Genomic DNA, 24,746 nt, shown 5'->3' on the forward strand with positions numbered 1-24,746 from the left:
TAGTCTCTTATTGTTAACCTCTAGCACTTAGCCATCCCGGATCCGGGATCGTGAATACAGCCTCAAGCTCATTACCATAACGCAACGTTAACTATTCATGAAAATCGCAAATTAAATGAAAAAAATATGCTAGCTCTCAAGCTTAGCCTTTTGTTAACAACACTGTCATCTCAGATTTTCAAAATATGCTTCTCAACCATAGGAAAACAATCATTTGTGTAACAGTAGCTAGCTAGCGTAGCATTTAGCGTTAGCATTAGCGTTAGCATTCAGCAGGCAACATTTTCACAAAAACCAGAAAAGCATTCAAATAAAATCATTTACCTTTGAAGAACTTCAGATGTTTTCAATGAGGAGACTCTGTTAGATAGCAAATGTTCAGTTTTTCCTGAAAGATTATTTGTTTAGGAGAAATCGCTCCGTTTGGTGCGTCACGTTTGGCTACCAAAAAAAAACGAAAATCCAGTCATCAAAACGCCAAACTTTTTTCCAAATTAACTCCATAATATTGACTGAAACATGGCAAACGTTGTTTAGAACCAATCCTCAAGGTGTTTTTCACATATCTCTTCGATGATATATCGTTCTTGTAAGTGTGCTTTCTGTCCTGAATCCCTGGAGAAAATGCCCGCAACTGAAGATTACGCACCAATTTAGACAAAGGACACCGGGCGGACCCCTGGAAAATGTAGTCTCTTATGGCCAATCTTCCAATGATATGCCTACAAATACGTCACAATGCTGCAGACATCTTGAAGAAACGACAGAAAGCGCAGGCTCGTTCCTGGTGCATTCACAGCCATATAAGGAGACATTGGAAAACAGAGCTTCAGAAATTCTGCTAATTTCCTGTTTGAAGTTTCATCTTGGTTTCGCCTGTAGCATGAGTTCTGTGGCACTCACAGATAATATCTTTGCAGTTTTGGAAACGTTAGACTGTTTTCTTTCCAAAGCTGTCAATTATATGCATAGTCGAGCATCTTTTCGTGACAAAATATTGCGCTTAAAATGGGCACTTTTTTTTATCCAATAATGAAATAGCGCCCCCATAGACTCAACTGGTTTTTAAGGGATTTTTTATCAATAATGACTAATTATGTATACATTTCAATCAGGGCTGACTAATCAGAATACTATTATGTTACTGTATAGATGTATGAATTTTCTTTCAATCCTAGTACTGAATATAATATGTGTAAATAGAATCAAGAATTAGAACAATGACTGTCTTTTCCTTGGTAGAAATGAATGAACTTATCGTCAGACTGGATAGAATGCTTATCTACACAGGAAGCCCTTGGCTCGTCATAAATTATATTAAATTGGTAGGGAGACGATGTGGGAAGGCTTGAGATACTGCCTTTGTACCAAGGTGGGAGAAGAGACGGGACAGTTCGAAAACGAATGACGTCATTTTCAGTTTATTACCTGTGGTAAACTGTATCATGTTCAGTACTCTCGAATAAACGCTGCTGATTGATTTTGAGACTGGTCTCTGTCCATTTTATGCAAATAAGAGTCTTACAAATTCTTAGAAGTGGACTGAGTGTTTAATTGAATTGGGTATTAAAACATGTAGGAATTTAATTCCAGTAACACTTATCTTGGGGTGGTCAGTGGTATTATAGAGCAGTAGTCTCTTACCTTGGAGTGGTCAGTGGTATTATAGACGGATAAGCTCTCATTCTGAAAGTCAGTCAAGACTGTTGGGCTGACGGTTTCATTATTGCAATAATTAATCAATATTAAATAAAGATGATTGTTTGAATAAATTACCAAGTGTCTCTAAGTACTGAATTTCCATGACAAACTTCCACCAGTAGACCAGGAAGTTATTCAGGAATCATAAAAAGGTGAAAAGAAGTAGAAGAAGGTGACCAGCTACAGACCAATTACAACAATCTGACTAAGGAGAGAGACCAGCTACAGACCAATTACAACAACCTGACTAAGGAGAGAGACCAGCTACGTAACAATTACAACAACCTGACTAAAGAGAGAGATCAGCTGGAGAAGGAGTAGAAGAGATAGCAGAGGAGATAGGGGGAGAGGAGATAGTAGAGGAGATAAGAGGAGAGGAATCTAGGAAAGACTAATTGAGATAGAGCCTTAGTGTCAGAGAGAGACATAGAGGAGGAAGAAGAACATTAAGAGAATGAGGAAGGGAGGGAAAAAAGCCAAATAATTGTTCTGTTTAGATTTAGAGGAGAGTATGTAGACATACTGTACTCTGTAAAATGCTTCTTCATTATTTTTATCCGCAACATTGCCATCAGCTTATGCTTAGTTAAAAATAAATGTTTTCAAAAAACAGTGTGACCTGCAGTTGGACACACACAGATGGCAGAACAGTACTGAGAGCACACACACACACACACACACACACACACACACACACACATACACACTTCCCTTTGAAAATTCAGAGAAAGATGCCGACGTAGATTTCCCCCACACACTTCTGAATAACTCCTTACACTGATGTCACACACTTCTGAATAACTCTTCCCACTGACGTCACACACAGACAGTATAGAAAGACAAAAGGCCCCTATATGTCATCAGGCCATTGGTGATGTATGTGATGAAATAGGTGGATGGCCACAGAATACAAGCCATAACGTGACCTCAGTTTGAAGGTTGGGGTGTCAAAGTCTCAGTAATACTATATGATCTATATGTGACTTCAGAGGGTCACATTTTTTTATCCACTAAAACATATGATTACTTCAATTATTACCTGAATCATATGTTTAAATCATATGCACGGCGGGAAACAAAAATGTTTTCATTTGAAGCTAAAGTGTGGGAAGTCAGGTGGTGACTGAGGAGAGAGACCAGCTACAGACCAGTTACTGTAATAGAGTATGTTGTAATTTAACATTAAGGACATCTAGTTGTTAAAGGACTAATGAATCACTATGGTATGGAGTAACATCTAGTTGTTAAAGGACTAATGAATCACTATGGTATGGACTAACATCTAGTTGATAAAGGACTAATGAATCACTATGGTATGGAGTAACATCTAGTTGATAAAGGACTAATGAATCACTATGGTATGGAGTAACATCTAGTTGTTAAAGAACTAATGAATCACTATGGTATGGAGTAACATCTAGTTGATAAAGGACTAATGAATCACTATGGTATGGACTAACATCTAGTTGTTAAAGGACTAATGAATCACTATGGTATGGTGAAGCAGTGTGTAATAGATTGATAATTGACATGATGATAAATAGGAGAGAGGGAAGATTTGTTTATTGTAAAAAGTTTATTTTGTTGAATTATTCTATTGGAAAATGTATTTAGATGTCTTGTTTTCGACCCAAATCAATAAACATAGTAAACAGCATCATCTTAGTTAATTCATTCATTTACTAGACCTACTGTTGACCAATAATAACTTGTGTTTGGGATGACAAATCACTTATATTATTAGGCCAAAAAAACATGAATGAGAGTTAGAAATAAAGCACAGAACAGAATGAACAAGGAATGAAGAGGAAGTTACACACAACTGTCTGGTCCACAGGGCCGAATCCCAAATGGCATCCTACTCCCTATGTAGTGCAGATAAAGAGAATATGGTGCCATTTGTTTCACATCCCAATAGTCTCCTTCTTATTGGTGGATAGAGCCTTGAAACATCCTGTCATCAGCTGTGGGCCACAGACAGAGTGATTTCCCAGAAAACAGAAAAGTACAGGATTTAGACACATGAGACCAACTACTGCTCAGTCAGTTAGAAAGGTAATCATACAGTAGATATTACCATTAGGAGTCAGGTAGAAAGGTAATCATACAGTAAGTCAATACTGTAAGTAAAAGTAAGTTTGAATCATAGATATTACAATAAGAGGTCAGACAGACTGAATTAGTTCATTCATTGATTGATTGGTGTAATCATTGATATTCGGTACGGTTAGTTAAGATGGCCGAGTACGTCAACAAACAGGTGATTGAATTCAACAAAGTTACTGAAGAAAACCGGAACAGATTGACGAGGAGTGTGAAGACTGAGACCCATCTCTCAGGTAAGAACTAAGTATTCTAAGTATCTTAGTGTCTCACACAGTAGCTGAGGCACGCAGGCAGGTCTGCACGTACAAACTGAATGCGTTCACGCATGCACACAAACACACACTAATACCACAGACTAGAAAAACACATCTACATATTTATTGTTCTGTCTTCTGGGTGGTTCAGTTGGTACGGAGCAGGGTGTTCAAAACCTGCTGGGGTCACGTACACTAAAATGTATCAATTCAATGTATTTTTTTCTTCAGCTATTGAAAGTATTAGGAACTATTTAAATATGATTAATTGAAAATAACCTTTTTAAACAACAACACATTGGAAACCCAGAGCTGGAGAAATATAATCACTCTCAAAATCAAAGAGAGAGCTACAGTATTTCACCTTTATTTACCTAGGCAAGGCAAGGTTAGAACAAACTCTAATTTTCAATGATGGCTTAGGAACTGCCTGTTCAGGGACAGAACAACAGATTTGTACCTTGTCAGCTCAGGGATTTGAACTTGCAGCCTTTTAGTTATTGGTCCAATGCGTGTCTGCAAGGAGTGACCATCCATGATCAAAATGATAGTTTGAACCATTTGAGGCTGTGCAGTGTTTGTTTACATTTCCATAGTTTATAATTACATGTTAAAACAGGTTTATATTTGGGTTCTGATGGGGCTAGACAGTTAAACTAAGATCATGAGGTATTTCTAAGTTACATTTTTAAAGAATCAATTCAGTAAATATTATGAATTTAAATGTGTCAAAAATTGTAAATACAGAACTTGCAAATTGACCCTTTAAATCATGCTATGACTATATTGTATTACTTTGGTCATTTCTTCATACATTTGCTTCCTGTTTATCAGATTGGAGATGACCGCAAGGTTGAGTAAACTGTTGCTGCCAACCCTCAAATTGGGGGAAAACCAATGACACATTGGAAATGTTTGGTTAGGGATGTGTGTTCTCTTTTAATTTGAATCATTAGTGATGATGGTGTGTGTGTGTGTGTGTGTGTGTGTGTGTGTGTGTGTGTGTGTGTGTGTGTGTGTGTGTGTGTGTGTCGGCGTGTGTGTGTGTGTGTGTGTGTGTGTGTGTGTGTGTGTGTGTGTGTGTGTCTGTCGGCGTGTGTGTGTGTGTGTGTGTGTGTGTCTGTCGGCGTGTGTGTGTGTGTGTGTGTGTGTGTGTGTGTGTCTGTCGGCGTGTGTGTGTGTGTGTGTGTGTGTGTGTGTCTGTCGGCGTGTGTGTGTGTGTGTGTGTGTGTGTGTGTGTGTCTGTCGGCGTGTGTGTGTGTGTGTGTGTGTGTGTGTGTGTGTGTGTGTGTGTGTGTGTGTGTGTGCGTGTCTGCCTGTGTTTCTCTGCAGATGGAAGACTAAGACTCTACAGGCTGGCTGCTGGGTGTTTAGGAGTGCTGTGTGTTCTACAAGTCACTCTCAACATCTCCCTGAGGCTGGCTTTCTGTGAGTGAGGCTGTGTCCCAAATGACACCCTATTAGCGCTCTGGTCAAACGTAATGCACTATATAGGGTATAGGGTGCCATTTGGGACTCTATCTCATTTGGGACACTATTCCCATTTGGGACACTATTCCATGTGTAGTGCATTACTTTTGACCAGGGCCCATAGGACAGATATGTATTTTATTATCACACCATAGTTCTGTACTTACAGTGCAAGGATCATAATTCAGACTTGATGTTACATAATGTTGTTGTTGACATGGTCCATGAAAAAAGTAGTATGTACTGTAACTGGTACACTTGGCCTTGTGTACGTCACTGAAAATGGTGAACAATGTAAACACCACAACCAGGACTGTGTTCCAAATAGCACCCTATCCTCTTTAAAAGGCACTACTTTTGACCAGGGTACATAGGGCTTTGGTCCTCGGTATTGCACTACAGAAGGAATAGGGTGTCATTTGGGACGCATCACATGCAGGAACTTCTTTGTTTTTCAGCTGGCTCTAACGAAGAGAGAAACCAGTTAGAGACCTGTTACAACACCACCAGCCTGCCGCAAGACAGAGACCAGTCAGATACCAGTAGTCGTGTCATTGACCTGTGTACAGAAAGAGACCAGCTGCAGAAGGAGAGAGACCAGTGCCGGAAGAACATGAACCAGCTAAAGAGGATGAGAGGCCAGTTACAGAGTGAGAGAGACCAGTTACAGAGTGAGAGAGACCAGTTACAGAGTGAGAGAGACCAGTTACTAAAGGAGAGAGACCAGTTACAGAGTGAGAGAGACCAGTTACTAAAGGAGAGAGACCAGTTACAGAGTGAGAGAGACCAGTTACTAAAGGAGAGAGACCAGTTACTTAAGGAGAGAGACCAGTTACAGAGTGAGAGAGACCAGTTACTAAAGGAGAGAGACCAGTTACAGAGTGAGAGAGACCAGTTACAGAGTGAGAGAGACCAGTCAGAGAAAACAGATGACAAAATACAGTTACAGGAGCGTAATAATGCCCTGACTAAAGACAGGGACATGTTGAGAGACAGGGTCAGTGTTCTGACCAATGAGAAGGTGGCGCTGGAGAAGAGGCTCTCTGTGAGTGGTAAGTAGTCAAGTCAGACACTAGGGCTGCATCCCTCTTCTCTACCCTTCATTCTCCTGAAGGGTGAATTTACAGTCTGACCTCAAAGACTAGACGTAACATAGTAAAAGTAAATCTGTGGCACTCAAATTACTGTGATATGTTACGTTTGGTATAGTTACAAAAGAGAGAAGGTTACTTAAGGCAAAAAAAAGAAGGGATGTAAAGGTTTTCCTCCTCTTCCTCTGAAGAGGAGAGGCGAGAAGGATCGGAGGACCAATATGCGGCGTGGTAAGTGTCCATGGTTCTTTTAATAAGAAATACTCAACATGAACACAACTGATACAAAGAACAATAAACTTGAAACGAACGAAAACCAAAACAGTACCGTGTGGTGAAAAACACAGACATGGAAACAAACACCCACAAACAAACAGTGAAACCCAGGCTACCTAAGTATGATTCTCAATCAGAGACAACTAATGACACCTGCCTCTGATTGAGAACCATACTAGGCCGAAACATAGAAATCCCGAAATCATAGAAAAAACAAACATAGACTGCCCACCCCAACTCACGCCCTGACCATACTAAATAATGACTAAACAAAGGAAATAAAGGTCAGAACGTGACAAGGGAAGATGGGTGGCCATATGATGGAACTGTCTATCAACTCAAAGATTGTGTGTTCGAATCACATCATGGACGACATCAGTATTTTTAACTTATTAGCAACTTTGCAACTACTTACTACTTTTTATCTACTTTGTAACTATAAACTTAACATGTGAGCTAACCATTCCCATAACCTTAACGTAACCCCTAACCCTAAACTTAATCCCTAAAACCTAGCCTAGATAATGTTAGCAACCGACCCACATAGCTAACATTAGCCACAACAAAGTGAAATTCATAACATATCATACAAAATCGACAAATTAATACAGACTATGTGAGATTTTACATATCATACTAACGTTTACCATGTTACATTTGTTGCTGAGACCAGGGTGGAACAACACTGTGTGCTGTGCACACCAATCATGGATTCACCAATAGTTAAATGACAATGTGAATGAAAATATTCAGTACAATAAACACGTGTTAAATATTTCACATATTATGTCAATTTCTTCAACAGAGCAAAATATTTGTCCGAAAATCTGCAATTGTTGTCCGAAGGGTTGGAGGCTGTTGGGATCCAGCTGTTACTTCCTGTCGACTCAGAGGAAAACCTGGGAAGAGAGCAGACTGGATTGTAGGAACAGAGGAGCAGACCTGATGATCATAAACAGCGAGGAGGAACGAGTGAGTGAGTGAGTGAGTGAGTGAGTGAGTGAGTGAGTGAGTGAGCATCAAATGTAATTGGTCAGTAATGTATCTTCCAGTACTTAACACATGCAGTCTATAGTAGTTGACAATATCAGTATCTTTCTCAACAACAGAAGTTTCTCTGTGGCCTCAACAAGATTGTCTGGATTGGTCTGACTGACTCCGTTACTGGGAGGACATGGCAATGGATGCATGGCACACCACTGACCACGGCAAGGTAAGAGTCTAATGCTCTATAATAACACTGACCACCCCAAGGAAAGAGACTACTGCTCTATAATAACACTGACCACCCCAAGGTAAGAGACTACTGCTCTAATAACACTGACCACCCCAAGGTAAGAGACTACTGCTCTATAATAACACTGACCACCCCAAGGTAAGAGACTACTGCTCTATAATAACACTGACCACCCCAAGGTAAGAAACTACTGCTCTATAACAACACTGACCACCCCAAGGTAAGAAACTACTGCTCTATAATAACACTGACCACCCCAAGGTAAGAGACTACTGCTCTATAATAACACTGACCACTCCAAGGTAAGAGACTACTGCTCTATAATAACACTGACCACCCCAAGGAAAGAGACTACTGCTCTATAATAACACTGACCACCCCAAGGAAAGAGACTACTGCTCTATAATAACACTGACCACTCCAAGGAAAGAGACTACTGCTCTATAATAACACTTACCAGGCAAGTCAGTTAAGAACAAATTCTTATCTACAATGATGACCTACCCCGGCCAAACCAGGACGACGCTGGGCAAATTATGCGCCGCCCTATGGGACTCCCAATCTCGGCCGGATGTGATACAGACTACTGCTCTCTAATAACACTGACCACAGTTTAAGCAGTCTAACTCTGTGTTGTTCATACTCTTGGTTCTGAGAGAGTGATCAGTGTAACTCTGTTGTTTGTACTGCAGCTATTGGAGGAGTGGAGGCCCTTATGGTGGTGGAGTGGAGAACTGTGTGGTGGTACCTTACTGGTCATCAGGATACCAAGAAGGGTCGGACTATCAGTGTTTAAATCAACAGTTCTGGATGTGTGAAAAAGGCCTCTTGTAGGTTCTGCTGTTTAAGGAACTCTGAAGACGGATTCTATATTTTGTTAGAATGGCACTCTGAACTAGACGTTGGAAAGAAAGGCACACACACACACACACACACACACACACACATACAAGCATGAACACATACAAAACAAATGAGGTATATATCACCCAATAGCTGCTGTCAATGTTTAAATGTAGGGTTCATTATGTAGCATTGCATGTAGGCTGTACACAATTCTCTCTCTCTCCCTCTACCTTTCTCATGTTGATGGTTGTTTACACTGTTGAAAGGTTACGTGATGATTCCACCTAGTGGTTAACGTGAGAGATGGACTCACCATAGAGTTGAAAAAGTGGTATTACAGACTGGCCTACTGGCTTTTCCTCAATTCATCCTTCCTCGATTACTCCTCGCATCCTCTCTCCTCGCCTCCTTCTCAAAACACATTGGAGAATACAATCCTCGGGGAGGGACCTTCTCCTCTAATAGGGGTGAGGAGGAGAGGATTTTATGTTAAGATTTAGATGAGTGTGTAGACGCACTACACTCTAAAATGCTTGCATTCATTGTTTTTATTAGCAACATGTCATGTGATTTGCCATGCTTCCGCTAAGTTCATTAATAATTTTTCTCTATTTTTTTCATGATCGATTATTATCATCAATCCCTTTTATAATGAGAAGAACAAAGGCACAGATTAATAAATAAATGAACAATGTCCACTGACGTCTACCAGCTTCCTGATTGAATGTGATTGGATCGTTTAAGTGTGACCTGCAGTTGGACACAGACGACAGAACAGGACTTAGAGGACACACACTGTGTGCAGGCAGACACGCACACATGCACGAACGCACACTGTGAAGTTCCCCTTTTAAACCTCTGATAAAGATGCAGACAGATTTCTTACACACACTTCTGAATATTTTCTCACACTGATGTCACACATACACACAGCATTGATATGACAAAAGGCCCCTATATGGCCATCGATGGCCAGTCACGGAGTGCAAGCCATAACGTGTCTTCCTTATGAACAACAACACAAGCAGGACTCGCAAAATATGACATCCTGCTTGAAGGTGATTGGATACGTAAGACATTCTATCAACTGAAGTGCACTACAGACAGACAGACATCAGAGAGGTACCAGTGGAGACACACATCAGAGTAACTACCTAACTACTAGTAATCATACAGTAGATATTACCATTAGTAGATACTAGATATTATCATTAGGAGTCAGATAGAAAGGTAATCATACAGTAGATTTTACCATGAGGAGTCACTTCCCCAAGTAGACCAGGAAGTTTCTCAGGAATCAGATAAAAGGTGAAAAGAAGTAAAAGAAGGTGACCAGCTACAGACCAATTACAACAACCTGACTGAGGAGAGGCCAGCTGCTGACCAATTACAACAACCTGACTGAGGAGAGGCCAGCTGCTGACCAATTACAACAACCTGACTGAGGAGAGGCCAGCTGCTGACCAATTACAACAACCTGACTGAGGAGAGGCCAGCTGCTGACCAATTACAACAACCTGACTGAGGAGAGGCCAGCTGCTGACCAATTACAACAACCTGACTGAGGAGAGGCCAGCTGCTGACCAATTACAACAACCTGACTGAGGAGAGGCCAGCTGCTGACCAATTACAACAACATGACTGAGGAGAGAGAACAGCTACAGACCAATTACAACAACCTGACTGAGGAGAGGCCAGCTGCTGACCAATTACAACAACATGACTGAGGAGAGGCCAGCTGCTGACCAATTACAACAACATGACTGAGGAGAGAGAACAGCTACAGACCAATTACAACAACCTGACTGAGGAGAGGCCAGCTGCTGACCAATTACAACAATCTGACTGAGGAGAGGCCAGCTGCTGACCAATTACAACAACATGACTGAGGAGAGAGAACAGCTACAGACCAATTACAACAACCTGACTGAGGAGAGGCCAGCTGCTGACCAATTACAACAACATGACTGAGGAGAGAGAACAGCTACAGACCAATTACAACAACCTGACTGAGGAGAGGCCAGCTGCTGACCAATTACAACAACATGACTGAGGAGAGGCCAGCTGCTGACCAATTACAACAACATGACTGAGGAGAGAGAACAGCTACAGACCAATTACAACAACCTGACTAAAGAGAGAGATCAGTTACAGACTAGTAACAACAACCTGACTGAGGAGAATGACCCGCTACAGACCAGTTCCAGCAACCTGATTAAAGAGAGAGACCAGCTACAGACCAATTACAACACCCTGGGCATTACAGCCTCCTGAGGTTGAAGAGGTGCTGCTGCGCCTTCTTCACGACGCTGTCTGTGTGGGTGGACCAATTCAGTTTGTCCGTGATGTGTACGCAGAGGAACTTAAAACTTACTACCCTCTCCACTACTGTCCCATCGATGTGGATAGGGGGGTGCTCCCTCTGCTGTTTCCCGGGTGGCGCAGTGGTTAAGGGCGCTGTACTGCAGCACCAGCTGTGCCACCAGAGACTCTGGGTTTGCGCCCAGTCTCTGTCGTAACCGGCCGTCCGTGGGGCGACGCACAATTGGCCTAGCGTTGTCCGGGTTAGGGAGGGGTTGGCTGGTAGGGATTTCCTTGTCTCATCGCGCACCAGCGACTCCTGTGGTGGGCTGGGCGCAGTGCCCGCTAACCAAGGTTGCCAGGTGCACGGTGTTTCCTCCGACACATTGGTGCGGCTGGCTTCCAGGTTGGATGGCGGTGTGTTAAGAAGCAGTGTGGCTTGGTTGGGTTGTGTATCGGAGGACGCATGACTTTCAACCTTCGTCTCTCCCGAGCACGTACGGGAGTTGTAGCGTTGAGACAAGATAGTAGCTACTAAACAATTGGATACCACGAAATTGGGGAGAAAAACGGGGTAAAAATGTATTTAAAAAATCAATAATTACAACACCCTGACTAAAGGGAGAGACATGCTACAGACCTATTACAACAACCAAATTAAAGAGACAGATCAGCTGGAGAAGGAGTAGAAGATATAGCAGAGGAGATAGGAAGAGAGGAGATAGGAGGAGAGGAATCTAGGAAAGACTAATTGAGATAGAGCCTTAGTTTCAGAGAGAGACATCGAGAAAAAATAAGAATTTTAGGAGAATGAGGAAGGGAGGAAAAAAATACAAATAATTATTTTGTTTAGATTTAGAGTATGTAGATATGCTGTATTCTGTAAAATTATTCTTAATTATTTTTATTAGCAACATTGCCATAGGCTTATGCTTAGTTTTAAAAAATGTTTTCATAAAACAGTGTGACCTGCAGTTGGACACGCACACAGAAGGCGGAACAGTACTGAGAGCATACACACACACACACACACACACACTAAAATTCTGAGAAAGATGCTGACATAGATTTACCCCACACACTTCTGAATAACTCTTCACACTGACGTCACACACTTCTGAATAACTCCTTACACTGATGTCACACATTTCTGAATAACTGAATAACTCCTTACACTGATGTCACACACTTCTGAATAACTCCTTACACTGATGAATAACTCCTTACACTGATGAATAACTCCTTACACTGATGAATAACTCCTTACACTAATGAATAACTCCTTACACTCCTTACCCTCTGGAGAGCCTTGCGGTTATGGGCGGAGCAGTTGCCTACCAGGTGGTGATACAGCCCGACAGGATGCTCTCGATTGTGCATCTGTAGAAGTTTGTGAGTGCTTTTGGTGACAAGCCGAATTTCTTCAGCCTCCTGAGGTTGAAGAGGTGCTGCTGCGCCTTCTTCACGGCGCTGTCTGTGTCGGTGGACCAATTCAGTTTGTCCGTGATGTGTACGCAGAGGAACTTAAAACTTACTACCCTCTCCACTACTGTCCCATCGATGTGGATAGGGGGGTGCTCCCTCTGCTGTTTCCTGAAGTCCACAATCATCTCCTTTGTTTTGTTGACGTTGAGCGTGAGGTTATTTTCCTGACACCACACTCCGAGGGCCCTCACCTCCTCACTGTAGGACGTCTCGTCGTTGTTGGTAATCAAGCCTACCACTGTAGTGTCGTCCGCAAACTTGATGATAGAGTTGGAGGCGTGCATGGCCACACAGTCGTGGGTGAACAGGGAGTACAGGAGAGGGCTCAGAACGCACGTTATGTCAAATAGGAGAGATTTATGAACATGTTTTATTGTAAAAAGTTTCATTTGTTTAATTCTTCTATTTGAAAATGTATTTAGACGTCTTGTTTTTGACCCAGATCAATTAACATAGTAAACAGCATCATCTTAGTTAATTTATTAATTTACTAGACCTACTGTTGACCAATAATAACTTGTGTTTGGGTTGACAAATCACTTATATTATTAGGCCAAAAAAACATGAATGAGAGCTAGAAATAATGTACGGAACAGAATGAACAAGGAATGAAGAGGACGATGAACACAACTGTCTGGTCCACAAGGCTGAATCTCAAATGGCATCCTATTCCCTATGTAGTGCAGATAAAGAGAATATGGTGCCATTTGTTTCACATCGCAATAGTCTCCTTCTTATTGGTGGATAGAGACTTGACACATTATAACACCTAGAGCCTTCTTATTGGTGGATAGAGACTTGAAACATCCTGTCACCAGCTGTGGGCCACAGACAGAGAACAGAGAAGTACAGGATTTAGACACATTAGACCAACTACTGAGTCAGTTAGAAAGTTAATCATACAGTAGATGTTACCATTAGGAGTTAGTTAGAAAGGTAATCATACAGTAGATATTACCATTAGGAGTCAGTTAGAAAGGTAATCATACAGTAAGTTAATACAGTAAGTAAAAGTAACTTAGAATCATAGATATTACAATAATATGTCAGACAGACTTAATTAGTTGATTTATTGATTGATTGGTGTAATCATTGATATCCGGTACGGTTAGTTAAGATGGCCGAGTACGTCAACAAACAGGTGATTGAATTCAACAAAGTTTCTGAAGAAAACCGGAACAGATTAACGAGGAGCGTGAAGACTGAGACCCATCTCTCAGGTAAGAACTAAGTATTCTAAGTATCTTAGTGTCTCACACAGTAGCTGAGGCACGCAGGCAGGTCTGCACGTACAAACCAAACGCATTTATACACTAATACCACAGACTAGAAAAACACTTGTAAATTTGTATTGTTCTGTCTTCTGGGTGGTTCAGTTAGAATGGAGCAGGGTGTTCAAAACCTGCTGAGGTCACGTACACCAAAATATATAAATTCAATGTATTTTTTTACTTCAGTTTTTAGAACTATTTAAATAAGATTAATTGAAAATATTAAAAAATTAGCCACAACACATTGGACACCCTGCCTGAAAAGCTGGAGAAATGTAATCACTCTCAAATTCATAGAGAGAGCTACAGTATTTCTGCAAGGAGTGACCATCCATGATCAAAATGATAGTTTTAACCATGAGGCTACATACACAGTGTTAGTTTACATTTCCATAGTTTATAATTCCATGGTAAAACAGGTTTATATTTGGGTTCTGATGGGGCTAGACAATTAAACTAAGATCATGAGGTATTTCTATGTTACATTTTTAAAGAATCAATTTGGTAAATATCATTCATTTAAATTAATGTTTAAAAAATTGCTATAAAAATCACAGATTGACCCTTTAAATCATGCTACGTCTATATTGTGTAACTTTAGTCATTTCTTCATACAGTAGCTTCCTGTTTGTCTGATGTGAGATGACCACACTCTTGAGCAAACTGCTGCTGAAAAAACAATGACACGTTGGAAATGTTTGGTTCTCAGAATTAGTAAGGGATCTGTGGGATGATGTGTGTTCTGTTTAAATCTGAATCATTAATGATGATGGTGTTTGTGTGTGTGTGCGTGTGCGTGTGTGTCTGTTGCCGTGTGTGTGTGTTCCTCTGCAGATGGAAGACTAAGACTCTACAGGCTGGCTGCTGTGTGTTTTGGAGTGCTGTGTGTTCTACAAGTCACTCTCAACATCTACCTGAGACTGGATTTCTGTGAGTGAGGCTTTCCTCTTTTATAATGCACTACATTTGAACAGAGCCGATAGGACAGATATGAATGTCATTGTCACACCATAGTTCTGTTGTCACAAACCAAGGATCACAATTCAGACGTACAGACATTACATAGCTTATGGGACCCGTAGTTTGACAGTATTGTTGAAACACAAACTAAAAGAATGACAACACCACAACCATTATGTCCCAAATAGCGTCCTATGCTCTTTGACCAGGGCACATAGGGCACTAAGGAAGGAATAGGGTGTCATTTGGGAACCAATTCCCTGTCTTTCAGTCCACTCCAACAGAGAGAGAGAGCAGTTAAACGGCTGTTACAACACCACTATCATGGATCTGTGTACAGAGAGAGACCAGTGCCGGATGAACAGAAACCAGCTGGAGAGGGAGAGAGACAAAGTGAAAATGGACAACAAACAGTTACTGGAGCGTTACACTGCCCTGGCTACAGAACGGGACAGGTTGAGAAACAGGGTCAGTCTTCTGACCAATGAGAAGCTGGTGCTCTCTAGCTGTGGTAAGTTGTCAAGTCAGTCACTAGGGCTGCGTCCCATTCTCTACCCTTCCTTCTCCTGAAGTGTATACTTGTTCAGTCATGAATTTAAATGCATTTGACTGGTGCAAGCATATTCATTTAAATCGATGTGGAAGTGTACACTTCGGGAGAAGGGTTTAGCATTGGAATTTAACCCCTGTGTGCACCCTCGTTATGGATTTACACATAGTTAATGACAATGTTAGAATTTGTTTTTTAATACTTGTTACAGACAGTATACTGTACAGTATTTCTCTGACAGAGCTAAACATTTGTCAGAAAATCTGGAAAACCTGACTTGAAGGAAATCTGTCCCAATAATCTCTCTTTTCTCCAGATGTGTGCACTTGTTCACTTCCCTTCATGGATTTAAAATAAATGACTGGTGTAAGGTTCTTATTTTTCAGACTAAACAACCCACGGACACTAGAGAAGCTTCAACCAAGTTGAATTCTTCCCAAAGGTTCTGTACAGCTGTAATCAGACAACCCAACATTTGTTCCATCCAGATATTTATATCCCAGTTAAGACACTCCCTCTTTCCAATCCTTACATTTTATGGTCCAACAGGAAGAGAGTAAAGAGGGTAACAGGATACCAAACCTTTATTACTCCCTTATGAGAATCTGTCCTCACCTCCTGACCTCAACCCCTCCTTCATCTAATCCACAGATGTCCATCTGTCTCCCCCGTATCAACATGTTGCTCTCCTCTTCTCCATCCAACACATTCCACAGCTATCTGTCTTTCTACAGAGACCCAGTCTCTTTTATTATACTATGTGTCTGATCTATCATGTCTTTAATATCTCGATGTTCAAAATGTTGAATCCAACACTGGTATATGGGAATTGTCTCTAGCACCCATGTCTACAACACTGCTTTTAGATTTGTGTGATGTAGTGAACGAGCGCACACTTCAAGAGAAAGAAGAGATTTTTGGAACGCAACCCAGATCTGAATATTTGAAAAACAATATTGCGGACACTGTCTGTGTTGTCTCTAGGTACTGGAAGAGTGGTGGAAGGGAGTGGCATGGCAGTCCAAACGATGAGGACTGTGTTAAAGTGTCCTAAAGGATGGAGGATGTTGGGATCCAGCTGTTACTTCTTGTCTACTGAGAGGAAAACCTGGGAGGAGAGCAAAATGGATTGTTTGGCGAGAGGAGCAGACCTGGTGATCATAAACAGCAGACAGGAACAGGTGAGAGAGGGGAGGGGGAGAGAGATTTGATGTGGATCTCTTTTAGTCTTCATTTGGACTAATCTTCCAAGAGTCCTTCAACATGAAATTACCATTTATATTACGATCATATTTTCACATATAACACGTTGTTACTAACAGACATAATACACTGACATATTGACCAGATAAATACTGTAACAGTCTAAAAAGACAGATTGATTCCTCATCTACCATAGTCCAGCACAACTTCCCTATGTGTTATATTTAAATGGTTTAAAGTATTGTTTAAATGTATATATTGTAAGGTTTCTGGTCTGCTCAGTTAGAGACGGAAGAGAAGAGAGAGAGAGAGAGAGAGAGAGAGAGAGAGAGAGAGAGAGAGGAATTGTGTGAGAGAGATAGAGAGAGAGAGAGAGAGAGGGATTGTGAGAGAGAGTGATTGAGAGAGAGAGAGTGATTGAGAGAGAGAGAGATTGTGAGAGAGAGTGTGTGTGTGTCATGATGTTTAGAATAACTTTATTCAACCCTAACAGAAGTTGTTGTACCAGCTGGATGGTGATGCAGATCTCCTGGTCTGGATTGGTCTGACTGACTCCGTTAATGAGGGGTCCTGGAAATGGGTGGACGGCACACCACTGACCACATCGTAAGAGAAATTACTAATTTTATAATACGGCTCTAACATCTGGATAGCATTTAGGATGATGTTTCTACCACAGTATCTGACAGTGTCTGACAATTTCACTTATGTGTCCTGTTCTCAGTGGTGATTTTAGCATGTAAATCTTGGTGGGGAAAACTCAACAATTATTTTGGGATGAATGCCAGCAAAGCTGGCATGGGACATTATTACAGTATTCTCCCTGTACACCAAGTCAGAACCGGGGGCATATAATCAAATAAGCATTTAAGCAGACAATGAAAGCTCTTACAATATTCAATGATTACATTTCTCTAAAACAAGCTATAGGCTACATGTGCATCACCAAGTCAGAACAGTAGGCTAAATTATGAGGGGGAAAGGGACCAAAGTATTAGGATGAGACACATGGACTACTAACAGCTTACTACACAACACCCACGTAGTATTACTTTCTTAGCTTCAGTCTACATATCTCCTTGACATATTACATCATTTATGCAGCACCATATAAGACCTTTTTCACACCCTCTCCACCGAATAGCAGGCAGCGGACGCAAAATAGGGATTGCTTTGCAACGCTTGCAGTTAGCCATTGTTTCCTTACAAACCACTCCTTGTTGAATTTGCGATTTCTGAATTGCTGTGTAATGTTTATGTCCAATGGCCGATGATCACCGATACGTTTTATCTATAATTTCTCTTCATATGACAAGGATTTAAAAGGAATAGATAGATTGTCGACGTGATTCATGATGATGACTGATCGTCTAGCTTGCTAGATAAGATTTTTAAAGTATGATGTCCAATCAAAGCTACGGTAGATATAACGTGATTTGTCATTTATCTGTGGCCAATGACCTTGAGCTTTCTTGGATGGGCACTTTAATGTAAATCTACGGCAGCACCCAAGGGGGCTTGAACTGCCTAGCTTTCTCTGTAGATTCTGCTGTGACGTAGTGTCCCCATGAGTGACAGAACACTGAGCCAATCACGGCACAATTAAAGAACTCTACCAACCCCTACGCCCGGTATATTCCGCTGGCTGCCCCTCCACCACAGAAAGCCCTGAGCTATGCTGAAACACCTGTATACCTGGAACATGGAAATTCCCTCTAGTGCGCATCCCTACACCAACCCAATTCTTTTAGATTTGTGGGAAGTTGTGGAAGAGCTCACACTTCAGGAGAAAGGAGAGATTATTGTAACGCAACCCAGATCTGAATATTTGAAAAAACAATATAGCGGACACTGTAACTGTGTGTACTACATGCTTAATGAGTATATACTATATACTAGTAGTTAATTTTAGTGTACTGGAAACGAACAGTATCGTTTCAGTTGAGCGTACTAGACAGAGCGTCGTCTGTCTATCGGAAGTTGAGGCTGTTGCTATGCAACCTCTTGCTACTTATTAGCATAACTAATGACTAGCTAAACTTTTTACGATTCTTGGTGTGTTCGTAAATTACATTTGGATGGCAGCGTGTGCTCTGGGCATTCGTAAATCCAGAGCTTTTCGCTCTCGGAGAGTTCAAAGCGCACGCTGGACGCTCTGGCCAAGGACTAGGGTTGATCCGAGCATTCAACGGCAGTCAAGTACCCAAGCTAACTGGCTAACATTGACTAGCTATGAGAAACACCTCAATTTGACCGTTTTACTCGCCCTAGCAGAACTGGTTAGGCTGTTTTCATGTTATCCAGAGTGTTGGTGACTAACTGTGCTGATCGCAACAATTGAATTACGCTTTTTGCAAACGTTTACTGACAACCGGCCATATTCAAAAGGTGTTGAGCGTTTTTTACGTAAATTCATCAGTTATTCTGCCGAGAGTGCTCTAAAATCAGAGTAGATAGTTAGATTTAACAATGTCCATTGAAACGCACAACGATTATACCACTTAGTTAAGAATGATGTGAATAATCAAGTCAATAAACGTTGGGTAGTCAGATAGTGAATATACTGACTGGTACGTTCGATGTACTAGTAGCAAACTAACGTTATGTAGATAGCTAACATACCGGTACATACTGCTGTATTGCTATGCGATATGTAAGGATAGCGTAGCAAATAAATTGTCAGCCAACATAACGTGTAACGTAACTTATTTGAAAAGTCATTACTTTATTACATTGCTCAACATTTTCTTAACATTTTTCAGAATTAGTTAAATTAATGAATTAGTATCTGCTCTCTTCGGACTTTGGCTAAATATTTTTTGCCATTTTTTTCTTATCTGAAAACGTTGTGAAGCCACGACCATTTTCTAAAGAATTGCATTATGGGCCCTAAAAGGAGAGAAACAGATTGTATACTACGTATATTGGGCGAATTTAGTACGACTTCCGGGAACTTTTGGCATACTAACTCTATCCATACTATGACCAATAATGGTGCTGTTAGTATGAGTAGTCGAACACAGCTTGTGTGTGTTGTTTCTAGGTACTGGAAGAGTGGTAAGCCGGACCATGGTGGTACCAACAACAAGGATTGTGTCGAGATCAACTATCGGGACAACGTTTTGGCCAACTGGAACGATGCACCATGCAACCACACGCTGCATTGGATCTGTGAGAAATTACAGAAATAGCTACATATAGGTCAAATCCACATCTTGTTTAGATGTGTTTATTTTATTTTCCCTAAGATTGTGTAATTAACTGAGCACATGCATTTGCATGGTATTATCTTTCTGTCTTTCAGCTGTAATTAATTTTTGGCAATATATTATTGGCAGCCTTTTGGATCAGTCACAATACTGTATTGTTTTCAGCTTTGTCCTTTTCCCTCTAAACAGTTTATCCAAATTACTTCTATGAAATGGTATTGTACCATCTAATCCGCTGTGAGATATACTTTCATCTGTTTCAATCTGGTGTCCAAAAAATGAAAGTAAAAGACCATAAGACAGATCTACCGCTTCCTAGACCGCTTATGTTGCTTATGCCTGGAATCGGCCCGACACACAAAAACACATGTACGCACGCATTTAAACCTCAGTATAGCAGCATCTATGCCAGGGTTGCCCAATCATTTTTCTGAAGAGCCTTCAAACTCAACTCTGGATGTCGAAGCCAGTTCCACTGCAATTTTTTATTGTTCCCTTATAATTAGGGACTGATTTAGACCTGGCACACCAGGTGGGTGCAATTAATTATCAGGTAGAAAAGAAAACCAGCAGACTCTGGATCTCGTAAGGGTAAGAATTGAATACCCCTGCTGTAGAACAGAGCTCTCCAACCCTAATCCTGTAGAAGTACCGTCCTGTAGGTTCACACTCCAACCCTGTTCCCGGAGAGCTACTGTCCTGTAGGTTCTCACTCCAACCCTGTTCCCGGAGAGCTACTGTCCTGTAGGTTCTCACTCCAACCCTGTTCCTGGAGAGCTACTGTCCTGTAGGTTCTCACTCCAACCCTGTTCTTGGAGAGCTACCGTCCTGTAGGTTCTCACTCCAACCCTGTTCCTGAAGAGCTACTGTCCTGTAGGTTCTCACTCCAACCCTGTTCCTGGAGAGCTACGGTCCTGTAGGTTTTAGCTCCAATCCTAATAATGTAGAGCACCTGACTACAATAATTAGCTGTTGAAAAAATGAATCAGGTCAATTAAAACTGAGGTTGGAGCGGAGACCTGGTTGCTCTCCAGGAACAGGGTTGGAGTTAACCTACTGGAGGGTAGGTCTCCAAGAACATGGTTGGAGTTAACCTACTGGAGGGTAGGTCTCCAAGAACATGGTTGGAGTTAACCTACTGGAGGGTAGGTCTCCAAGAACATGGTTGGAGTTAAAACCTACTGGAGGGTAGGTCTCCAGGAACAGGGTTGGAGTTAACCTACTGGAGGGTAGGTCTCCAAGAACATGGTTGGAGTTAACCTACTGGAGGGTAGGTCTCCAAGAACATGGTTGGAGTTAACCTACTGGAGGGTAGGTCTCCAAGAACATGGTTGGCGTTAAAACTTACTGGAGGGTAGGTCTCCAAGAACATGGTTGGAGTTAACCTACTGGAGGGTAGGTCTCCAAGAACATGGTTGGAGTTAACCTACTGGAGGGTAGGTCTCCAAGAACATGGTTGGCGTTAAAACTTACTGGAGGGTCTCTCTCCAGGAACAGGGTTGGAGTTAAAACCTACTGGAGGGTAGGTCTCCAGGAACAGGGTTGGAGTTAACCTACTGGAGGGTAGGTCTCCAGGAACAGGGTTGGAGTTAACCTACTGGAGGGTATCTCTCCAGGAAGTATTTGTAAAATTATCGACAAAATGTTGTTGTATGTTTTTTAACATAGAAAAAATTACTTAAAGAAATATACTTTGATTAAAAATATGTATTTTTTAACATGTGAACTCAGTGAATTACCATTTAGGCTTTCAAACTTGTTGATCTGGTACTAAGCATACAGAAGGTAGGTCTAGTCACAGACACAATTACTGTACTTCACCCCCACATGGTCTGAGCCATATCATCACTCTTAGCCTACCTTTACCAAGAGGTATATACAGTCACGTCCAAATTTTGCTATATACTTTGAAAAAAATAAAACTTCTAAATAAATAAAACTTCTAAATAAATAAAAATTGCAAGAAGATAAAAGGGTCAACATTATTGTCACCTCTGTTTTAAAATACTCCAGCACCCTCCCTCTGCGAGGATAACAACACTGAGACTAGTCTGTTTAAAAATACTCCAGCACCCTCCCTCTGTGAGGATAACAACACTGAGACTAGTCTGTTTAAAATACTCCAGCACCCTCCCTCTGTGAGGATAACAACACTGAGACTGGTCTGTTTAAAATACTCCAGCACCCTCCCTCTGCGAGGATAACAACACTGAGACTAGTTTGTTTAAAAATACTCCAGCACCCTCCCTCTGTGAGGATAGCAACACTGAGAGTAGTCTATTTGCAATGTATAAGTACCCATTAGGTACAAGTAAGTTCCCCTCAAGATACAGTTAATTTTAACTATCTAAATCCTGTGTTACACCTAGTAATTACATTGTACTTATGCAGATACTACATGTACTCTGTGGTGTACTAGTGGGTTTATCCCCCCCACTTGGTTGTCACAATGGGTAACATACACATTAGTTATAAACTACATGTTTTATTTTAATCAGGGATGACACCCATATGCCAGACCCCAGTCAGTGAGGTTGACCTTAATCTGATCTGTCTCTGTCAACTCAACCAAGTTAACCCCGGCAAGTGTTAGCAACAACATCGAGTGGAGATTTTGAAGAGTGCATTCAAGGGTAGGTAATTAGAGCCTCCAACCTTCGTAACTCGGACACCCAGGACATCGGTCTACGAGAGATGACAGCCTTGTGACAGTTGTTACTGAATCGGATGCAGTGGAGAAGAAACAGACTTTTACATATGTAACAGGTATGCTAACAAACATGCCTCGTTACACCTCTGTAATTACAGACAGTAATTACAATCAGTTACATGTTATTATTACAGTGTAACTTTCAGTTATTAAAATGAACTAAAATGCTTGTTACAGTGTAATTATACATGTCATTACACTGTAATAAGGACCCGTTCAAGTGAAGATCACCGATTTGTCAACCAATTAATGTCGGCAAAATGATTAGGTAACATTTCATTAAATAACTTAATAAGTTTTTAATGTTAGAGAGAATCATTTTAAACGCATGATGCTGGATAAATCACCAATAATCATTTTCAGATCATTTTTGTTGACCTAAATCTCTGCGTTAACTTCCTGGGACAACTCAACAAATGACAGAGCACACCTTTAATCTTAGCATGTTGAGTATCACAACACAGACTATTACAGCAACGCTATACAGACTATTACAGTATCGCTATACAGACTATTACAGCAACGCTATACAGACTATTACAGCAACGCTATACAGACTATTACAGCAACGCTATACAGACTATTACAGTATCACTACACAGACTATTACAGTATCGCAATACAGACTATTACAGTATCACAACACAGACTATTAGAGTATCGCAATACTATTACAGTATCACTACACAGACTATTACAACATCTCTATACAGACTATTACAGTATCACTACACAGACTGTTACAGTAGCGCTATACAGACTATTACAGTATCACTACACAGACTATTGCAGCATCGCTATACAGACTATTACAGTATCACTACACAGACTATTACAGCATCGCTATACAGACTATTACAGTATCGCAATACAGACTATTACAGTATCACTACACAGACTATTACAGCATCGCTATACAGACTATTGCAGCATCACTATACAGACTATTACAGTATCACTACACAGACTATTGCAGCATCGCTATACAGACTATTACAGTATCACTACACAGACTATTACAGCATCACTATACAGACTATTACAGTATCACTACACAGACTATTACAGCATCGCTATACAGACTATTATAGCATCACCACACAGACTATTACAGGTGGCAGCTATAAAACCAATGCGCTACTATATTTGGATCTTTTGGACCAACTTTCCTAAAACAATATGTAGTTCTGCTATTTGTAATGTTGTTGTTTCAGTGAGGAGTCAGTCTAAGTAAAACATGTTTTTTCACCTTTATTTAACCGTGTAGGCCAGTTGAGAAAAAGTTCTCATCTACAACTACAACCTAACCAAGATAAAGCAAAGCAGTGCGACACAAACAACAACAGAGTTACACATGGGATAAACAAACGTACAGTCAATAAAACAATAGAAAAAGCTATGTACAGTGTGTGCAAATGTAGTAGGATTAGGGAGGTAAGGCAATAAATAGGCCATAGTGGTGAAATAATTACAATTTAGCATTAATACTGGAGTGATAGATGTGCAGATGATGATGTGCAAGTGGAGATACTGGGGTGCAAAAGAGCAAGAAAAATAAATAACAATATGGGGATGAGGGAATTGGGTGGGCTATTATAGATGGGCTATGTACAGGTACAGTGATCGGTGAGCTGCTCTGACAGCTGATGCTTAAAGTTAGTGAGGGAGATATAAGTCTCCAGCTTCAGTGATTTTTGCAATTCGTTCCAGTCATTGGCAGCAGAGAACTGGATGGAAAGGCGGCCAAAGGAGGTGTTGGCTTTGGGGATGACCAGTGAAATATACCTGCTGGAGCGTGTGATACGGGTGGGTGTTGCTTTGGTGACAAAGTGAGCTGAGAAAAGGTGGGGCTTTACCTAGCAGAGACTTATAGATGACCTGGAGCAGGTGGGTTTGGTCGACGAATATGTAGTGAGGGCCAGCCAATGAGAGCATACATGTCGCAGTGGTGGGAATGTATATGGGGCTTTGGTGACAAAACAGATGGTACTGAGATAGACTACATCCAATTTGCTGAGTAGATTGTTGGAGGATATTTTGTAAATGACATCACCGAAGTCAAGGATCAGAAGGACC

General features: G+C 41.0%; 1 protein-coding gene and 1 non-coding gene across 3 annotated transcripts; both read left to right on the forward strand.

Annotated features, from left to right (window-relative positions):
• The first annotated feature begins 7,105 nt into the window (after positions 1-7,105).
• LOC118936446 (uncharacterized) lies at positions 7,106-9,679 on the forward strand. Its single transcript, XR_016483949.1, has 3 exons — positions 7,106-7,870; positions 8,008-8,111; positions 8,828-9,679. It is a non-coding gene; the product is annotated as an uncharacterized LOC118936446 (transcript).
• A 3,871-nt stretch (positions 9,680-13,550) lies between these two features.
• On the forward strand, positions 13,551-20,264 carry LOC110497254 (C-type lectin domain family 4 member E). 2 transcript variants are annotated; one of them, XM_036934078.2, is made up of 6 exons: positions 13,551-13,987; positions 14,873-14,968; positions 15,270-15,509; positions 16,533-16,729; positions 17,245-17,357; positions 19,795-20,264. In XM_036934078.2, exons 1-6 carry the CDS (start codon positions 13,885-13,887, stop codon positions 19,940-19,942), a joined length of 897 nt encoding a protein of 298 aa, XP_036789973.2. In that variant the 5' UTR covers positions 13,551-13,884; the 3' UTR covers positions 19,943-20,264. The 2 variants fall into 2 exon arrangements, with proteins under 2 accessions (XP_036789973.2, XP_090044106.1); XM_090187980.1 differs by lacking the exon at positions 15,270-15,509.
• Positions 20,265-24,746: the final 4,482 nt, after the last annotated feature.

The sequence above is a fragment of the Oncorhynchus mykiss genome, chromosome 10, assembly GCF_057628025.1.
Source record: "Oncorhynchus mykiss isolate SJ-2025 chromosome 10, ASM5762802v1, whole genome shotgun sequence".
Lineage (NCBI taxonomy): Eukaryota > Metazoa > Chordata > Actinopteri > Salmoniformes > Salmonidae > Oncorhynchus > Oncorhynchus mykiss.